The sequence below is a fragment of the Daucus carota genome, chromosome 5 (genome assembly GCF_001625215.2).
Source record: "Daucus carota subsp. sativus chromosome 5, DH1 v3.0, whole genome shotgun sequence".
Classification (NCBI taxonomy): domain Eukaryota; kingdom Viridiplantae; phylum Streptophyta; class Magnoliopsida; order Apiales; family Apiaceae; genus Daucus; species Daucus carota.
In genome coordinates, this window is record NC_030385.2 from 42732299 (window position 1) to 42749367 (window position 17069).

The 17069-nt window shown below is 34.2% G+C and overlaps 2 protein-coding genes across 3 annotated transcripts; one reads left to right on the forward strand and one right to left on the reverse strand.

Annotated features, from left to right (window-relative positions):
- Positions 1-868: 868 nt before the first annotated feature.
- On the forward strand, positions 869-3816 carry LOC108222315 (purine permease 1). The gene is made up of 2 exons (XM_017396233.2): positions 869-1915; positions 2084-3816. The coding sequence occupies exons 1-2, from the start codon at positions 1169-1171 to the stop codon at positions 2420-2422; spliced, it is 1086 nt and encodes a 361-aa protein (XP_017251722.1). The 5' UTR covers positions 869-1168; the 3' UTR covers positions 2423-3816.
- A 2221-nt stretch (positions 3817-6037) lies between these two features.
- Positions 6038-16778, reverse strand: LOC108223957 (DUF21 domain-containing protein At1g55930, chloroplastic). Of its 2 annotated transcripts, none has more exons than XM_017398438.2 (14): positions 16151-16778; positions 15357-15454; positions 15170-15263; positions 14372-14449; positions 14132-14235; positions 11774-11855; positions 10881-11020; positions 10714-10792; positions 10556-10619; positions 10275-10366; positions 9998-10063; positions 9207-9323; positions 7943-8122; positions 6038-7222 (listed from the first exon to the last, which is right to left on the reverse strand). In XM_017398438.2, the coding sequence occupies exons 1-14, from the start codon at positions 16646-16648 to the stop codon at positions 6977-6979; spliced, it is 1938 nt and encodes a 645-aa protein (XP_017253927.1). In that variant the 5' UTR covers positions 16649-16778; the 3' UTR covers positions 6038-6976. The 2 variants fall into 2 exon arrangements, with proteins under 2 accessions (XP_017253927.1, XP_063950216.1); XM_064094146.1 differs by having other exon boundaries at positions 6968-7222; positions 15357-15465; positions 16151-16290.
- Between the last annotated feature and the right edge of the window lie 291 nt (positions 16779-17069).

Consider the following 17069-nt stretch of genomic DNA (forward strand, 5'->3'; position numbering starts at 1 on the left):
AGTTAGATGTTTTTGTGCACAATCAATCCAAAAAAATTGGAGGAAGGTGACAATGTAAGAACATGATTACTTTAAAAAAAAAAAATTAATGCTTTCAAAAAAAAAAAAAAAAAGATTCGTCATGCTTTAAATTGTTAATTACGTGTATAAATTTATTTTCATTTTTTACTTTGAATTATAGTCCAATTTTGTAATTATATATATTAGTATTGGTATTACAACTAGATTTTTATAATATAAATTTATTTCATCCTACAAATATTAACTTTGAAACATTAATATACTTTTTATAAACAGTCACAAAATTATTTTATTCTACAAATATTAATATTAAATCATTAATATAATTTTTATAGACCGCCGCAACGCGCGGTTTCTCATCTAGTTTTATACTATATTTCGACAAAGGCTGAACCGAGATAAACACACACGAGTTTGAGAAACGTCCCTATGGATCGATGATCATGAGCTAGAACCGCTTAATTTATAGGGCTTGTAGCGAGGGTAATAACTAATAATCAGTTTTGGAACTTTGAGTAAAGCAATTTGCCAAGAGAAGAAGTGTAGACACATCTATTTTATGATTCAACAATTACTGTTGTAATGATATCTTACGCAATAAAACAAGATACACTTTAACTACTCTTGCACGACAATTAATTCTCAACAAAATGTCCTACGCATGAAAGTTTAGCTTAATCAAAAATGACCTTGGATAAAAACTTCCATCTCCAAGTTTCAACCAAACAATAAAAAGTTTTATGGTCTGTTACTCATCAAATAAGCAATGTTTTCGGTTATGTTGATTGCAGAGTTCAAACCCGGCACTCAGACAGCTAGCGTATGTCCTCGAATGACATGTTGCTGCAACTTCCTGAAATATTCGAACTATAAGGGTGTTTGGTTCATGGTTAATGAGCCCGATTAACTGAAATCGGAATCTCAATCTCATGCACAAGTGTTTGGATTAGTTATTTGATTATATGCAACGGGAACTTCAATCCTCTTAGATGGTTAAATCATACCCTTCTCAGTTCTTGGTTTCCATACCATTCTCATTCATGTTAACCTCATTCTCGTTCCCGACCTTAATCCAAACACCCTCTATATATAAATAAGGATTCTCATATTTTTGTTTGTTTGACACTTCCGGTATCCAAATCAAACTATGGAATCATCACAGGATGACAAAAACACACACCAAAACGATGAGCAGCACAGGACTAGCAGAGCTACGAAATCGTTTCTTTTATTTGTAAATTGCATTTTAGTCACAGTTGGTTCAATAGCTGGTCCGCTTCTCATGAGGCTCTACTATTTGCATGGTGGGAAGAAGAGATGGCTCAGCTCTTGGTTGCTCACCGCAGGCTTTCCACTTCTACTTTTCCCGATTTCCGTCTCGTTTTTCAGAAATCGCAAAAATTATTCTCCAAATACCGCACTCTTTGTCACGCCATGGCTCGTTATGGCCAGTGCATTTCTAGGTTTCATACTAGGCTTCTCGGTCTACTTATATTCAATCGGCATTTCTTACCTCCCTGTCTCTGTTTACTCTCTGTTATGCACAAGTCAGCTTGCTTTTACAGCGATTTTTGCGTTTTTGATTGTGAGACATAAGTTCACACATTACTCTATAAATGCTATTGTTCTGATGATTCTTGGATCGGCAATTCTGGGATTACGTATGGATGGAGATCGTCCTAATGGCGTATCGGATGATAAATATATGTTTGGGTTCTTTATGACAATTGTGGGAGCTGCAATTCATGGATTCATGTTGCCTGCTGTTGAGTACACTCATTTGAAAGCTGGAGTTCCTGTAACAACTAATATTGTCATGCAAATTCAGTTTCTTATAATGATGTTTGCGACGTCGTTCTGCACTGTTCCTATGATCATTAACAAGGATTTCCAGGTTCGTAAATGCATCTAGTACAAGTGTAGAACAAAAACTCTATGTTTATGACACTTTGAGATTTTGCGAGAACTGGTCACTTAACATGGTATCAGAGTTCTGGTTCGTGAGAGACTCGAGTTCTGAGACTCAGTCATCTAACTCTAACTATATATGTTTCACTTGCAGGGAATAGCCCAAGAGTCTGAAGAATTTGAGCTGGGAGCAAGAAAGTATTTCATGATAATAGTTTTCGCGGGACTGGCCTTACAAATGAATGTTCTGGGTAGCCTTGGTGTGATCTTCTGCTCTTCGTCTCTGTTTGGCGGCATTTTAACGGCTTCTCTGGTTCCGATTCAACAACTATGTGCTGTAATTTTCATAGGCGAGAATTTCACAGCTGAAAATGGGATTGCCTTGGCCATGTGCCTCTGGGCTTTTGTTTCTTACTTTTACGGACAGTACAAAATTAATCAAAAGAGAAAGAAAGTATCGATTAATCAAGAAGAAGAACAAGAAGTAGTCTGAAATGCAGTTGAAACTGAACTGCTGCAGTACTCTGTACAAGTATAATATTCGTCTGGACAACATGTTATACTAGTATTTCATTCAGCTTGCAAAGTTCTTATAATTGTACATTCATGTCAAAATTCAATGCGCCTGGGTCTCTGTGGCTTAAAAACTAGGCCGATATATGTCAAAATTATCGAATTCTTGGGTATCATGCTTGCATATAGATCTGTTCATAATATGGAATCCTGTCACTAGACAAGCTAAGAAAATTGCACCACCGTCCACCTAAACCACTTGAGCCATATATTTTTCTACGAGAGCTACCCACGGGATTTCAAACCTCTGGTTATGGACTGCCCCCACTTATAACCGGATAAATCTGGACTCATTTATTAAGGGCAAGTGTGTAGAGAGCTGAACCTGGGTCCGGATGATAATTGCCACTTGCTCTTACCAACTGAGCTAACCCATGAAGCTCACCGAGGCCTTATTTTTACGAGGTCTACGTCTAATGTGTATTTGGATTTTGCTGGGATGAATTAGAGAAGGATTATGAAATGGTTATCTGTTTTGCAGATCATATAACTGTATTGCAAGTTGGAGTGATTTGTTGTTACATTTACTCGGATTCTTGGAGTTTATTACCTAGCATCTGGGTGCTTGTAAGTACGCCTACATCAATGCCATGCTCAGTGGGCATGAGTGTGCTAGCAGTTCTCCGAATTAGTCAAGATGCGTGAAAGCTGAGCCGTACACCGAATTGTAAAAAAAATAAAAGGTACCTTCTGCGGTTGTAAATGGAGTACCTTGGGAAATTTTTACGAAAGGAGGAAAGTAAATTTGATGAGGTTTGAGGTTGGGAGTAAAGAGTTGAAGGAGTTGCCTGAATTCGATGTTGCCTTATCTCTGTGTTCGGCTAAAGTAGAATGCGTTTTGATCGGTCTACAAATTCCATCAACTATTGTCTGATTACATAACCTCGAGAACTCCAGTCCTGCGTTTACGAGGACTCCTCAAGTCAAAAACGATGCTGAAACAATCGATATTCTTAACAAAGAATGTTGACAATAGTTATCAACCATACGGCCATTCCGACCAAAAGAATCCAAATATTATTCTTGTCATTTAATCGATTAGCTAGGAATGATCAGTAAGTTGATGTCGCAAGCCTTAAGACAAGGAGACTTGTTTTGTTATCGACTGAAAGGAACAACAGCGCAAGGAAGGGGGCATTTCAGTTTCAGCTGTGTGTCTTTGACCTCTTTGTCTTCCTGCGCCTCCAGAATCAAATCCTGCTTTTAGGGTGGTGGTGGAGTCGGTTAATTATATGACAAAGAAGGATGTGTTATTTATTTTTTTGGCTTAATTTGTGTTTGGAATGCTGGCATATATACCGTTTCCAAATGAGCCAACCATAAATAAAGAAAAGGCATGATCTGTTATAATTTTTACAAATAATGTTTAAAATAACAGAATTAAGAGAAATGATCAAAATATCTTTTATTTATATTGAATAATCAAGTTTTTTAATTTTTGGAAAAAATGCTATATCATATTGTATTCAGATCTGAAAATCAATACAAAACATAACATAATCTGATAATTTAGGAGTAAACACTACATGAAATAGTATGAAATAGTGTTTAGTATCTCAAAGCTAAATCGTATTTATACTATACTATAATAAGCCAACATAGGTATAATTTGTAGTCCGAGGTTTTAGTTATATTTTTTGGTTTGTTACTCTCCTTTTGGTACTACAAGTCTACAAATGTGGAGTCTATTAGTATTATATTGTTAAACAGTTTCAAATACTAAAAACACTCATAACATTCCATTATCATATAATATTTCATTAAAAAAATTATAATAATGATATAAATATACAATTTTGAATATCTTCTTTTAACAAAAACCTTCATATAACTTTTTTTAACTTTAACGTGTTCTATTTCAATATAAACACGAACCATTACATAACATTTTCTAACTCTAATCTTAAAAGTTATTATTGTCAAAAAAACCAAAATTACAAAATTAAGTTGAAATTCGATTGATTAGATTACTGAATCTTTCAAAGGTATTACACGATCGGCTGTATTTATTAGAGTTTGTCCATTTTTAAATAATCGGGAGAAAATAAAGTCAATTGAATAATATAATTTAATTAAAATTCAATCCACTAATACTAAAATACTAATAAAATGATATTAAAAATTAAATTTTAAATAATAAATTACGAACTATATACCCGCCCGTGCTTCGCACCGGTTAATCTAACATCGGTATAATTTGTAGTCGTACAAAATTTTGATTGGGTCATATTGGTTTAGTAATTCACTTTATAACTAAAAATCTGCTACACGTAGAGTTCTTGTAGTATTACATCTCTAAAAAGTTTGATATATCTATACTATTTATACTATACTATAATAAGCCAACATGGGTATAATTTGTAGTCGTACAAATTTTCGGTTTGGTCATGTTCTTTTTGGTTTAGCACTCTCTTTATACAACTAGAAGTCATATGGAGGTCTATTACTCTTTTTTTATTAAACAATTTCAAATACTAAAAACACTCATCATGTATTACAAGATAAAAACTTTCTTATTATCCTCTTAAATATAATTTATAATTAGTTGAAACTACTATTAGTAACATATATTAATTATAAAAAACACTTATAAATAGATGTTTCAACTCATTACTACTAAGATAATTTTAAAATTTAAATTATAATAAATTATGAATTATATACTCGTCCGTGTTTCGCACGGGTTAAAGGCTAGTAGTATTAACAAGGAAAAGGATAAACGCCGCATGATCTACCATTTTGTATTGTAAAATGATAGATCAGGACCATCTTCTCCTATAGTAGTATTTGAGATAGTTTTTTTGAAAATTATGGTATCAAGGACCAACAGCTACATATATCCTATACATTCAGCGGCATGATTTTTGAGTATTATCTGAGTCAAACGGAATCAAATATGAATACTGATATTTAAACTCAAACCGAATATGAACAGAATGTAAAATTTTTAATTTGAATTTAAATCGACTTTGAACACGATTTCATGAATTTAAGCTAAATCTGATCATAGCTTTACTCGCATATGTAGCAGTCAATTTTATCCTATTCACAAGCCTCATAATTTTCAAGTGATGAGACTTCTTGGCACAAAATGATAAATGGAAAGTACATAAAGTGGATGCAATCACAGAAAAGACACAGGCAAAAGGGCGAGAAATTTATATATGTGTAGCGTCTCTTTTGTCTTTCCACCGTCCGAATATGAATCATCCAAATTATTCAATCTACTTGTCTTTTTCTTCCCACCATTATCTGTCCTGTCTAATCCCTGCCTTAAATTATGTTACCAAAACATTTTAAACTACTATGGCCGAGCAGAATTATCGTCACCATAATCTCTCTGATACAAACCAAGAACCAAAAACCTGACCATCTAAAGTCTAAACCAAACGGAACTCGCCTAAATCCAGTAAATCGAACCAAAGATACTCGGTATAGAGACTCAGAGAGTGTAAAATGAAGGTGGATTATACTACCTCTATTTCAAAATGTGTTTATGTGAAGACCTTCGACTCAAATAGGTACAAAAACAGAGTCAAATAAAAATTTGAAACAAATAAGCATTATAATCCATCATTTTCTAAGCATATAGGAGTCAAAAGGACAAGTTAACAGAGAATCACCTAGCCACTTATTCCCAGGAGCACAATACTCCAAATGCTACTCTCCACTGGTTTTGGACATACTCGTCCTTCCCCTCTCCTTAGAAAAAGTCCCTATTCTTCCATGTACAACAACTCTGCCTAACTGATGCTAGCAGGGCAACCTATCTTCTTGGATTTAGTTCAGCGGTGGCAGATTCTCCTGCTACTGTATCACCTAGAAGGTTGAATATTTGTATCTAAAAGTATCACATTCTTCCCCTATATAAACACATAAACTTGTGGTAGCTCATCAAACTTCTGAAAAGCTAAAAAAGTATTACCAACCACTCGAGGACTCCCTGTGAATTCTGCAGCACTCAGCCGTGTCTACAACTTTACAGTTTACAGCTTCTGTCATAAATGGGAAGGCAAAGTGGTGATCCAGCTGCCGCCAGTTCCTCGATTGCGCTCCTACAAGAAAGATTCAGACAGCTGCAAAAGATGAAGGAGAAGAGAGAAAAACGGGAATTAAGGGTGTTCCCGGAATATGAACAGAGTATGCCAGCTATGTCTTCTGAGCCTTTACGAGAGTCTCTTCAAAACAGTACAGTTTTTCCATCTAGACCACCCTATCAAGATTCTCTCTCTCTTGGACTTGATATATACAGCAGATATGTTAACTCTCAATCCATTAATGCATCACACTCTACAAAATTATGGTCAACTGGCACAGCACCAACAGTTAGCCGGTCATATGCATTTGAAAAATCTGAAGTGGATACCTCTCTTCATCTGTAGACGGACAGTCTAATTTATGTTTCAGTTATCTACTTAGCCTTTTGTTTTCTCTTTTAATTGCTGTAAGAAGAAAGAAAAACGAATGGAAAAAACTATTGTTTATATATATTTTCCTTAACTTCATCCTCAACATTTACAGTGTCTTCTGGAAAGGCACCATTTGGTGTCTCCTCGTTATAAGCATCATCATCACTCTGGCCTGACTCTTCGTTATCTCTCCATTTCCGCTTCCATATTCTGGGGATCATGCGAGTAATCTCTTTGGTCTCTGTAGTTGAACCATGATTTATCCATGTAAATCGAACAGCCTTAACCTTTCTACAATTACCTGCTAATATCTGCACCACAGACAAGAGAATACACATATTTTAGTGTTATAATATAACAGTCATTGTGCCTAGTGCATGCGTGATCCACACATATAATCCACTAAAAAGACTTGGGTCTCTGTGATCTTGTCTATTTCCTGAGACTATGGACTAGGACATTAAATTTTTGTGATAAAGTTGCAACTGAAGACAAATATAATTATGTGAAGTTGTCATTTGGTGCAGTGAGTACTGAGTAGTGGAGGAGGTAAATGATGTCAGAGGAGGGTTCCAGTGTTTTTAACTATAGCCATTGCTAAACAAAAATGAAAAAACAACCGCAAAAACCAGAATGAATGGTTTATTGAATCAATCGAGGTTGTTCTAGGAATACACAGTGCTGCAACTCACAGACTTATGCTGATAAAGCTTTTAAGCAGGGTGTCCTGATATCACACAACAAAATGTTACGGAGTACATATCACTGTCAGGTTTAGAAAAAATCAAGGTATATGGATATTATTGTTTACTGTGGAATTATAGTTGATATATAGTGGCCCACTTTCAAAATCAGTAGGGAATAGAGAAAAGGGAAGGGAAAAAAGGGTGTATGAACACATATAAACTTGAAAGAACAGTGAACGAAAGAAGAATTTGGGACAAAAATTCATTATGAGGACACAAATAAGATTATCCATGAGAGGTTATAGATATAGTCTGCAACATGTGTTGCAGCAGAAAATTTAATACCTCAAGTTTGAATGCTTGATGTGTAATCTTCTCATCATGAAGTTCACTTTCTTCTTCACTGTAATCACTATTCTTCTCTCTTTTTGCCTTTTCAAGCTCTATGTTGATACTATCACCCGTTTTGGGGATATATCCAAATGCTTCGCATATAAAACCTGATACCGTCTCATATTGATGTGCCTGTAATACATCAAAAAAGTATAACTGCCTGTTGAACGAATATATAGGAGATGAACCAGAAGCATTGAATAACTTCTTTAAAAAATAAAAAATTGTTCCTCAACTATATTCCCACATCTCAGGAAGCTGAAGCATACACCTAATGCTATATCTAAGCACTAGTAACTGCGGAACAACTTGAACTGTCAGATGGAAGATATGTAAATGGCAATCTTAAAACACTCCCATCCTGTTCAAGACTTGCATAGCATAAAGTTGGAAGTATTGCTGTATCCGAACAACTTTATACCAGTGAAGATTATGATGATGAAGCGCACCGATGCATTCGTCTCAACTCGAGGCAATTTAGAATTATCAGTTTGAGCATCACATCTCACTTACAGTTGCGAATTATTAATTCTACACTCAAAATAGAATCCTCATTTATAAAGTATAATATTATGTCAAAGATGGCATATATTTAGATATCCCTCGGGTATTTATCAAGGATTACAATGAACAAAGGTAGCTAAAATACTACGTTCAAAAATAAAATGTCAATATAACTAATTGCTCTATATTTCTTTCTGTATAAGGTTTAGGGAGTGTTCTTGTCTCTATTGTGAAAAAAGTACCATTCTTTTTCTGTAGAAAGGAATCAAGAAAGCTAATCTGGTTATTTTTGGCAAAAGGGACACCAAGAAAGAAAACCTTTCTGGAGCCTAAGGGCAAGGCGCGCCTTATCACATTAGAGTACAAGAGTTTACAAAGTAAATACACATATTTGTATATGCCTTTAAATGATAACTCGAAACTCCAAGAACCCAATCAAGCATGAAATTTAATTTTTTTTTGGTGCCAATGCAACTCAAATGAGAAAAAACAAAAAAGTTATAAACAAATACCATAAGAATACAGCCTCTTTAAACAAATATAGGTTTTGTACTTTATTTCAGACATTATAGTAGCTGCCCCTAATAACAAATACAGCTACCTGTTATTACTTTATGCAGTACTTTTAAAGAAGCCACATTCTATATAAAAAGTTAGAATTTGATTAAATGCTAAGAACTTGATAGAAGCAAATAACAATTCAAAAACAAACCTCAGGTAAAACGATATCAAGATCCTCTGAAAATTGGTCAATTGATGTATTTGCATCAACATCAAACACCCCTTCAGCTCGCATTACGACATAGCCAGTTTTCTTCAGAATTTCCTCCTACAATCAACAAACTTTATATGGTTTACACGTGTCGGAAGAAAAAAGTGTTAATATACATATAAGCCCCTATTTTCAAATCAATAAGCTTTTCTGGGGAGTTGGTCAACCCCCTATTTTTAAATCATAAGCTTTTCTTGGGAGTTGGTCAACCAACATGATATCCGAAATACTTTAACATGACAATAAGCATCATCGTTGATTATGCCCCAACAATTTGTTCATGGTTAATCATATTATTTGGTTATTTATATTTTTGCTTTTAGTGCATGCATGTTATATATTATTCACATATTATTCAATATGCTATTTCTAGTTTTTTATTTATTTTACTTCTATTTAATAAGTAATGCATACAACTTTTTTCTCTTTGTATTATTTAGTCCTATTTTTATGTAGGAACCGTGACAAACCATAAGAAGTCCCATACGCTAATTATATATAGGATATAATATAATGACACACATATTAGGTGTTTTTCTAAAATTATAAAGTCTTGGAAGAGCTGATCAACTAAAATATTTATCTTTTGTACTTCATAATCAATTCAGTCTAATATTATTGAATACACTTTATTTCCAACATATCAATTAATAAAATGCAAATATTACATTTGAGACATTAGGGAAAGTACTCTGGATATAATGTAAATGAAATATCATATACTACATCACCTTTGTATCATTCTCATCAAATATTTCACCAACAATTTCCTCAACAATATCTTCCAGAGTAACTATCTGTTTCATCCAAATGACAAAGAAAGGGTAAAAGATCCCAGAAATTCTGATAAAATATAGTAAGCATTGAAACGGTATATTAATACAATTTTTCGCAACTTCAGTAAAATTGGCAGCTAATATTATTCATATACAGATAACTTAAGTGACTGAAAGATACTACGAGTCATGTTTTATGTACAAAACAACATAAGCAAACTCATGAACATACTCCCACAGTTCCTCCGTATTCGTTAAGGACTACAGCCATGTGGACCTTCCGGATGCGGAACTCCCTAAGTAGATTCCAGACCGACATTGAATCTGCAACATAATCAAGTCAGATGTATGTATTACACTGCTGAAAATCACAATTCATTCTTCTACAAAGAAGCATCACACAGCGAGTCAATTAAGCTTAAATTCTTAGCATCATAAGTATGTATGATAAATAAACATGAGCCACAACAACAGTAAAAGTAAATATGGTTATTAAGGAAAATAAAATCCTACCAGGAACAAAATATGCTGGTTTGTGTGCAATATCTCCCGCAGTTGTACTTTCAAGTACTTCTCCCTGTAAAAAAATTGTTATGCAAGAACATATTACTATGCAAACACTACCTCTGTAAGCAAAGAGAAATTTAACACCTCGAAAGAAATCAACTTGCCTTCTGCAGATAATCTAGTAGATCCATTGCAAAAGCAATGCCCACAATGTTGTCAATACGCTGTTCAAATACTGGTACTCTACAGAGATATTATATTAATCTCCAGCCACCAAAAAACAACATAAGTGTATTAGCTGTCAATTGATGACCTTTAGTCCTTTACATACCTGGAGTATGGATGAGTCACCCAGAACTGGTGGAAATCTAAGAGTGTAGCATCTGAATCAATAGCAAGTACATCTATAAGGGGGGTCATCACCTCCCTAACGTGTGTATCTTTTATCTCCAACACGTTTTCAATCATATCCTGTAACATTAGCAGTACGTATATGACTTGCTATATGTAAAAATATATCAACTACATGCCAGAGGAAGTTGCTGTTTTGGAAAACTTTTGCTTCATAAAAAGCAAGGGTATTCTGTAATAGCAAAACAATAATGCAGGAGCAGTATTCTCGGTAGTCAGTACCACTTGCAGGCTGCAAAAGTCAAAATTTTCAATATTCAAACAACACCTTTAGATCAAAAGTAAGCAGCATTTTAATTAGGCTGTATTCTATATACACTGGAAGACAGGAGAACTTTGGTATCAGTTCATTGTTTTCACACAACTAATCCTTGCCCGACTTTCACATGACGCCAACATATAATTTCTAGATCATCATATCCAGATTCACATACCAATTTATCCAATTTGCAGAGTTCATGTCGAAAGCCACTTGAGGATCATAGAAATATATGTTCTGGGGTTTCTTAAATTGAGGCCATTGAGAAAATCTTTTTCCATTCATAAATTCCAACACTCAGATTTTATGTGAGAAAAATTTATATGGTTACTAAACATCCTCAAACAGTGATCCAATTAAAGGATTAATTTAGCTAGGAACTTTCATAAATCTAGAAGTTCCTTGAGAATTCTCACAAACAAAATGCTGAAGGGATCTCAGAGGCGTATATCCCTTCAATGAGATTAAGTAAAGTATTATTTATTACAAGTACAACTAGCAAGTTGCGACAGATGCTAAAGACGAAAGGCCAATAAAAATTTGTTGTATTTTACCTGTTCTTCTTCCTCTATTGCGCCACTTGACTCAGCAACTCTTAACATCAATTTCAGTTCATCTTCAGTGACATATGGTTCGCTATAAGAGAAAAGGAAATTGGGAAAGAATCAGTTATCATGTAAAGTAAGAAAAGTAGGGTTCACAAAGAATTACCTAAAGTGACCTTTTTTAGGTAAACCAACTACTACATTCTTTTGACCTCTACTGTTGTTCATCAAATGGAGGACGTGATAGAGTATATATTTATATATATTTTATATGATATTATTCTAATATTTACGGTTCTTTGTAATTGATCTTATTAAATGGAGTTTAATGTTTTATTACATTTAATAAAGGAAATCCTAAAGTCGGAAGAAATTGAGCATGTGGGGCTTATTTTGAACTTAGATCAGAGGAACTGCGGATTTATGAGCGAGAAAAGGCCCCGGATGTCACAAAATATATAGGTAATGCCCAAAATTACAGAGTTGGGGAAAAATGGTCCCAAATACCAGTTATCAACGTTGAATAATCTAGCGTTTTTAATTTTGGAAGAAGACGCTAGATCGTGTAGCGTTTTGTTGTTTTAACCCCAGCAAAACGCTACACGAAGTAGCGTTCTGTTCTTTTAACCTTAACAGAACGCTACATTAACTAGCGTTCTGTTCTTTTAACCCTAACAAACGCTAGACGATGTAGCGTTTTTGATGAATATCCAAAACGCTACACGATGTAGCGTTACATTTTTTCGGATCATGATATTCTGGACATTAATGATGGATATTGTGATAATGGAGGCCAACACCGCGCAACAAATCTTGTTTGGACCACAATTTAAGTTACATCAAATTTGGGCGTTTTTACAACCCACAAGAAGACAACGGAATTATCAATAGCTCTAAGATAGTCCAACATCAAAAATCCAATTGAAGTAGCCCAGACCTGGAAGTCAGTCTACGAATTTCAAAATTTTAATACAACTCTTTTTAGAATATTACTTGTATATATTGTGCAAGCATTAAAACTCTTATATAATAGGATTTTGACAGATATTAGAAAAACAACATTATATCATATACAATAATTTAGAGATAGTTGTATACTTAGAGAGAAAAGGGAAAGAAACACTTGCGAGAGAGAGATTGGAAGGAGTGAAGGAATTCAACCGGACTTCACACGATTTTTTCAAGTTGTATTATTCGTACTTATACTCTTATGCTCATGATTTGTGATATTAATATATTATATATGTTTGATTTACTATATCATGAGTAACTAATCTCTTTATCCAAGAGTTAGGTAGTATTCATTGGTTTATATGTTTGTTTACTTGTACTGTGACTTGCTGCATTTGTTAATCTTTCCATGAGCCCTTAATACAATTAAGGGAGTCGCGAACCCTTAGTTGCATACATAGGAATTACACCGAAGCGGGAGAGTAATATTCTAGTACATGATAATAATAAGCACAATTTAGGTATTAGATCGGGAGATTGATATGAGAATTGTGATACTAAGAATCCTCTCAATAGTCTATAGTTGTTCGTTAATTGACTATGAGAGTGACGCTTTGCAGGCATTATAATTTGCATTGGGAGAGGATTTTATAAACATAAGCAAAATAAGAGGCGCAAATTAGACATTCATGATAGCCAATGAAGAAGAAAAACTCTAATGTTCGGTTTGCATCCAAGTTCAGTTAGCACTTTGGGTTTGTATTGTTTGTGGCCGAGATGGAATATGATTTTTATCATGATTTCCTTTGTGCTTTGGCATGAAGAGATTAGCCGTATATTTATCCTACCTAAATTTACTAAGCAATACAAAAATCAGTTTATTTTAATGAAACCTCATGCCGCATATGGTCAACTCTTTCCCTTTTTTCATATGCTTACTTTTATGTTTCAGGTACCTTGGTTTATCAATGACTAATTACTACTACCATATATGCTTGCCATCTATGCTTCATGTCCATTGGTTAAGTGTATACTCTGTAAAACAACCCTTCGGCCATTCTCATGATTATTTAAACATAATTTTCCCTCACGCTTCACTAGAGAATTCGAGAAAACTTAAATACCTCCGAGCAATCGTAATTTGGAGATAAGCCTAAACATCACTAGTCAATACAAAGTTGAACTGTCATAACAGAGAAGCCTAGACATAGACTGAACTTTATTTCATTAAGCTCTCTAGTAGTCTAGTTCAAACATGTTATATCTACAAGGAAAAGATCATCATAGGGATTAATTTTTTAAAAGTAGAGGCTATATAGTGTCGAAGAATTGGGTCCTCCTGCAGTCCAATACAACTAAAAGAGTGTATGCTTGTGTAGCAAAGGTATAAAAGACTTTAATTTGCGATAAGAATACCTTATTGCTTTTAAACCAAGCAACTTAAGCATCCCCATCGATAGAAATGTTACTATCCTTCCAACAGGATACAACACAAGAGAAAGCCAGGCAACTGGTTTTACCTGGAGAACTCAGATAAATTACTGACTGAACTAATCTGGATTGGTAAAAGAATAAGTTCTGGAAATATAATAAGTATACAGTTAAGTTTTAGAGGCTAATTAAGTTCAGCTAATCAGAAAGCACAATCAAGCATACCACAACTCGAGCAACTTCTGTAGCATGGTGCACAGCAACACTTTTTGGGGTAATTTCAGTTAAGAGCAATATAGCTACCTGAAACAAAGTGCAAAAAATCTGAAAATCTACAAAGAGTACATAGAGTCATAGACATGTAGCTCATGAAGTAGTATTCACTAATAAAATTCAGATCTCAGAAGCAAGTGTGTGTATGTGTGTGTGTGTTTTGGAGGGGGTGTCAGAGAGACAGAGAGGAAAAGTATTTCAGCGCAAGCTTGAGAAGAGAATATGTTAATTTCTGAACCTAAAAATGATAATATCTTCAAAATTCAGGAGAAAAAAGAAGATATTGCACCACTTGCTTCCTTTGATAAAAAAGTTTTTATGTATGAATCGTCACTGATGATGGGTTCAGCAACTATCAGTTCCAATCATCTCAAAATTATTTCTCCTGGAACATATTTCTGATGGACGGCCCAACATAAATAAGCAAAATATTAAAAAAATTGATTATAGCCTATCATGTTAGCTGATATTAAAAAGCTAAAGGAAGAGGATTGGATACAATAACTAAACTTGAAGGGAGCAAATGGCAATTATAGTGATAATATTTTCTTTAGAAAGTATAGGAAAAATAAATAGATAATCCTGAGATGTAAAGTATCTAAGGAACGACAGTTCATGACTGGTCAAGCTTGACATCAGATGAAGCATATTCAAATACACATCTGGCCATCTGGGCCATAATAAGTATATTTCCCATGTAAACAGCTGAATTCCACTGTACATGATTTTGATTATTATATTGTTACATACCGTCATGACACCGGTTGCTGCGGTAATACCAGCCTCCCCGAAAAGTTTTGTTGCTGCCTCTGTGACAAGAGCTGTAGCACCAATATTAACAACACTGAAATCCACACATTCATTTTATTAAAAGATATATAACAGCATTTTGTAACATAACATTACATCATTAACAAATTTTGAATAAATATTATACGTGGTGCCAATAAGAATGGTTGTCAGGAAGCGAGTGACATCACTACGAAGCATTCTAAATACACCATCCTCTGGCTCTTTTTCTGCCAGCTCGTGCACCTGTAAAACACCTAAATTTTCATATAGATAAATACAAAGACAGTAAAGGAAAAAGGAAATGCTAAGTTTGCAATTTTCAGATATAAATAATTGTTATTATCAGGAAAAGAAAATTTTCTACAAGGATAATTTTTACTGATCATTCTGACATAAAATTCATTGGTCATTACATCTCATGTATATTTTCAGGCAAGTACAGACATTAATAGACAGGAAACAAGATTGAACATAATCAGGCCATAGACCAGAATGCAATGGTAAGTCTATTGATGATAGGTCTGCAAAGAGATAAAAATATAATGCAGAACTTTTATGGAGAATCTGAGTCAGTTCTTTTTTGTTCTAGTCATATTTTCCGGGTTTTGTTGCTACTGAGGAAATTCGTTATGACAAATTACATTCTTAGTACAAAAGCAAATCTTACAACAAGACTAGGGTGGAGATTGAGACAAACTATGAACCAAATATCATAATGTGAAAAACAAAATAAAAGATAAACAAAACTCAGCAGACCCCAATGCTTAATTTATTTGTAACGCTCTATTTTCCTACATTGTTGGCTCCACTGGTTAGAGTTTGACTCCAAAAAAAACACAAGTACACAAAAAACCGACACACCAATAGACCAAGTTAATTTGATTCAAGTTTTGGCGAGAACTCAGCACAGATAAAATAAAAAGGGGAAAAAAGACATGCCTTCCAAGGCCAGAGTGTAGTGATCGACGTCTCAGCCATAGAGAAAAAAGCCGATAAGCCCAAAAGCACAGCCAAGATCAAACCTTGTTCTTTAAAAACACCCAAAACCTGCAAAATCTTGGGCCAATTACTCTTAAAATACATCCCAGTACTAGCTACCAACCCTTCCGCAGCCAAAGCTTTCCGACATTTAATCACATTATAACCCAACACAGCAAACAAAACACCCCATTTCCCCAACCCTTTAAAGTTCTCTACTTTTGCCTCACTCGACAACAATTTCTCATTTTCTTGGCTCACTGGGGACTTTTGTCGAACACTTGGTGTGCAAATTAGGCCAGAGCAGCTAATTAGGGAGATTGGCTGGAAAGATTTTGATGGGGTTATCGTGGGCAAGTTCAATCTGGTGCTGAAATGATGAGATATCATGTTTCTTGAAATTGGTGGTGGAAATTTGTAGGTGTTAAGAGAGCAATGAGTGTTTGTTAAAAGCTCCATTGAAATGGTTAAGAAGAAAGGCTTTCAGACACAGCATGTATGTATTGTGTGTATGTGTATATATACAAGCAAGCTTAAGTTCGTTCTGTAATGAAACTCTAAAGAAGACAGCGCCAAAAATATGGGTTTCGTGTGTTGGTGGGCTGCAATTTGCTGGTTATATTTGACTAATATAATTTATTTTTTTGGACAAGATATTTTGACTAATATTTTAATAAAAATAAATTAACTACTGTTATATTATTTCTATAAAAAAAATTACTGTTATTATTATTTGGTTAATAGATAATGTTTTATTATAAAAATTTAACTATAAAATTTATTGTAGATTTGAAGTGATTTAACAAATTACTTTTATGTATTTTATATATAACTTTCTAGATTTAGGAAGTTTCAATCAATTATGCGTATGTGATTTTAG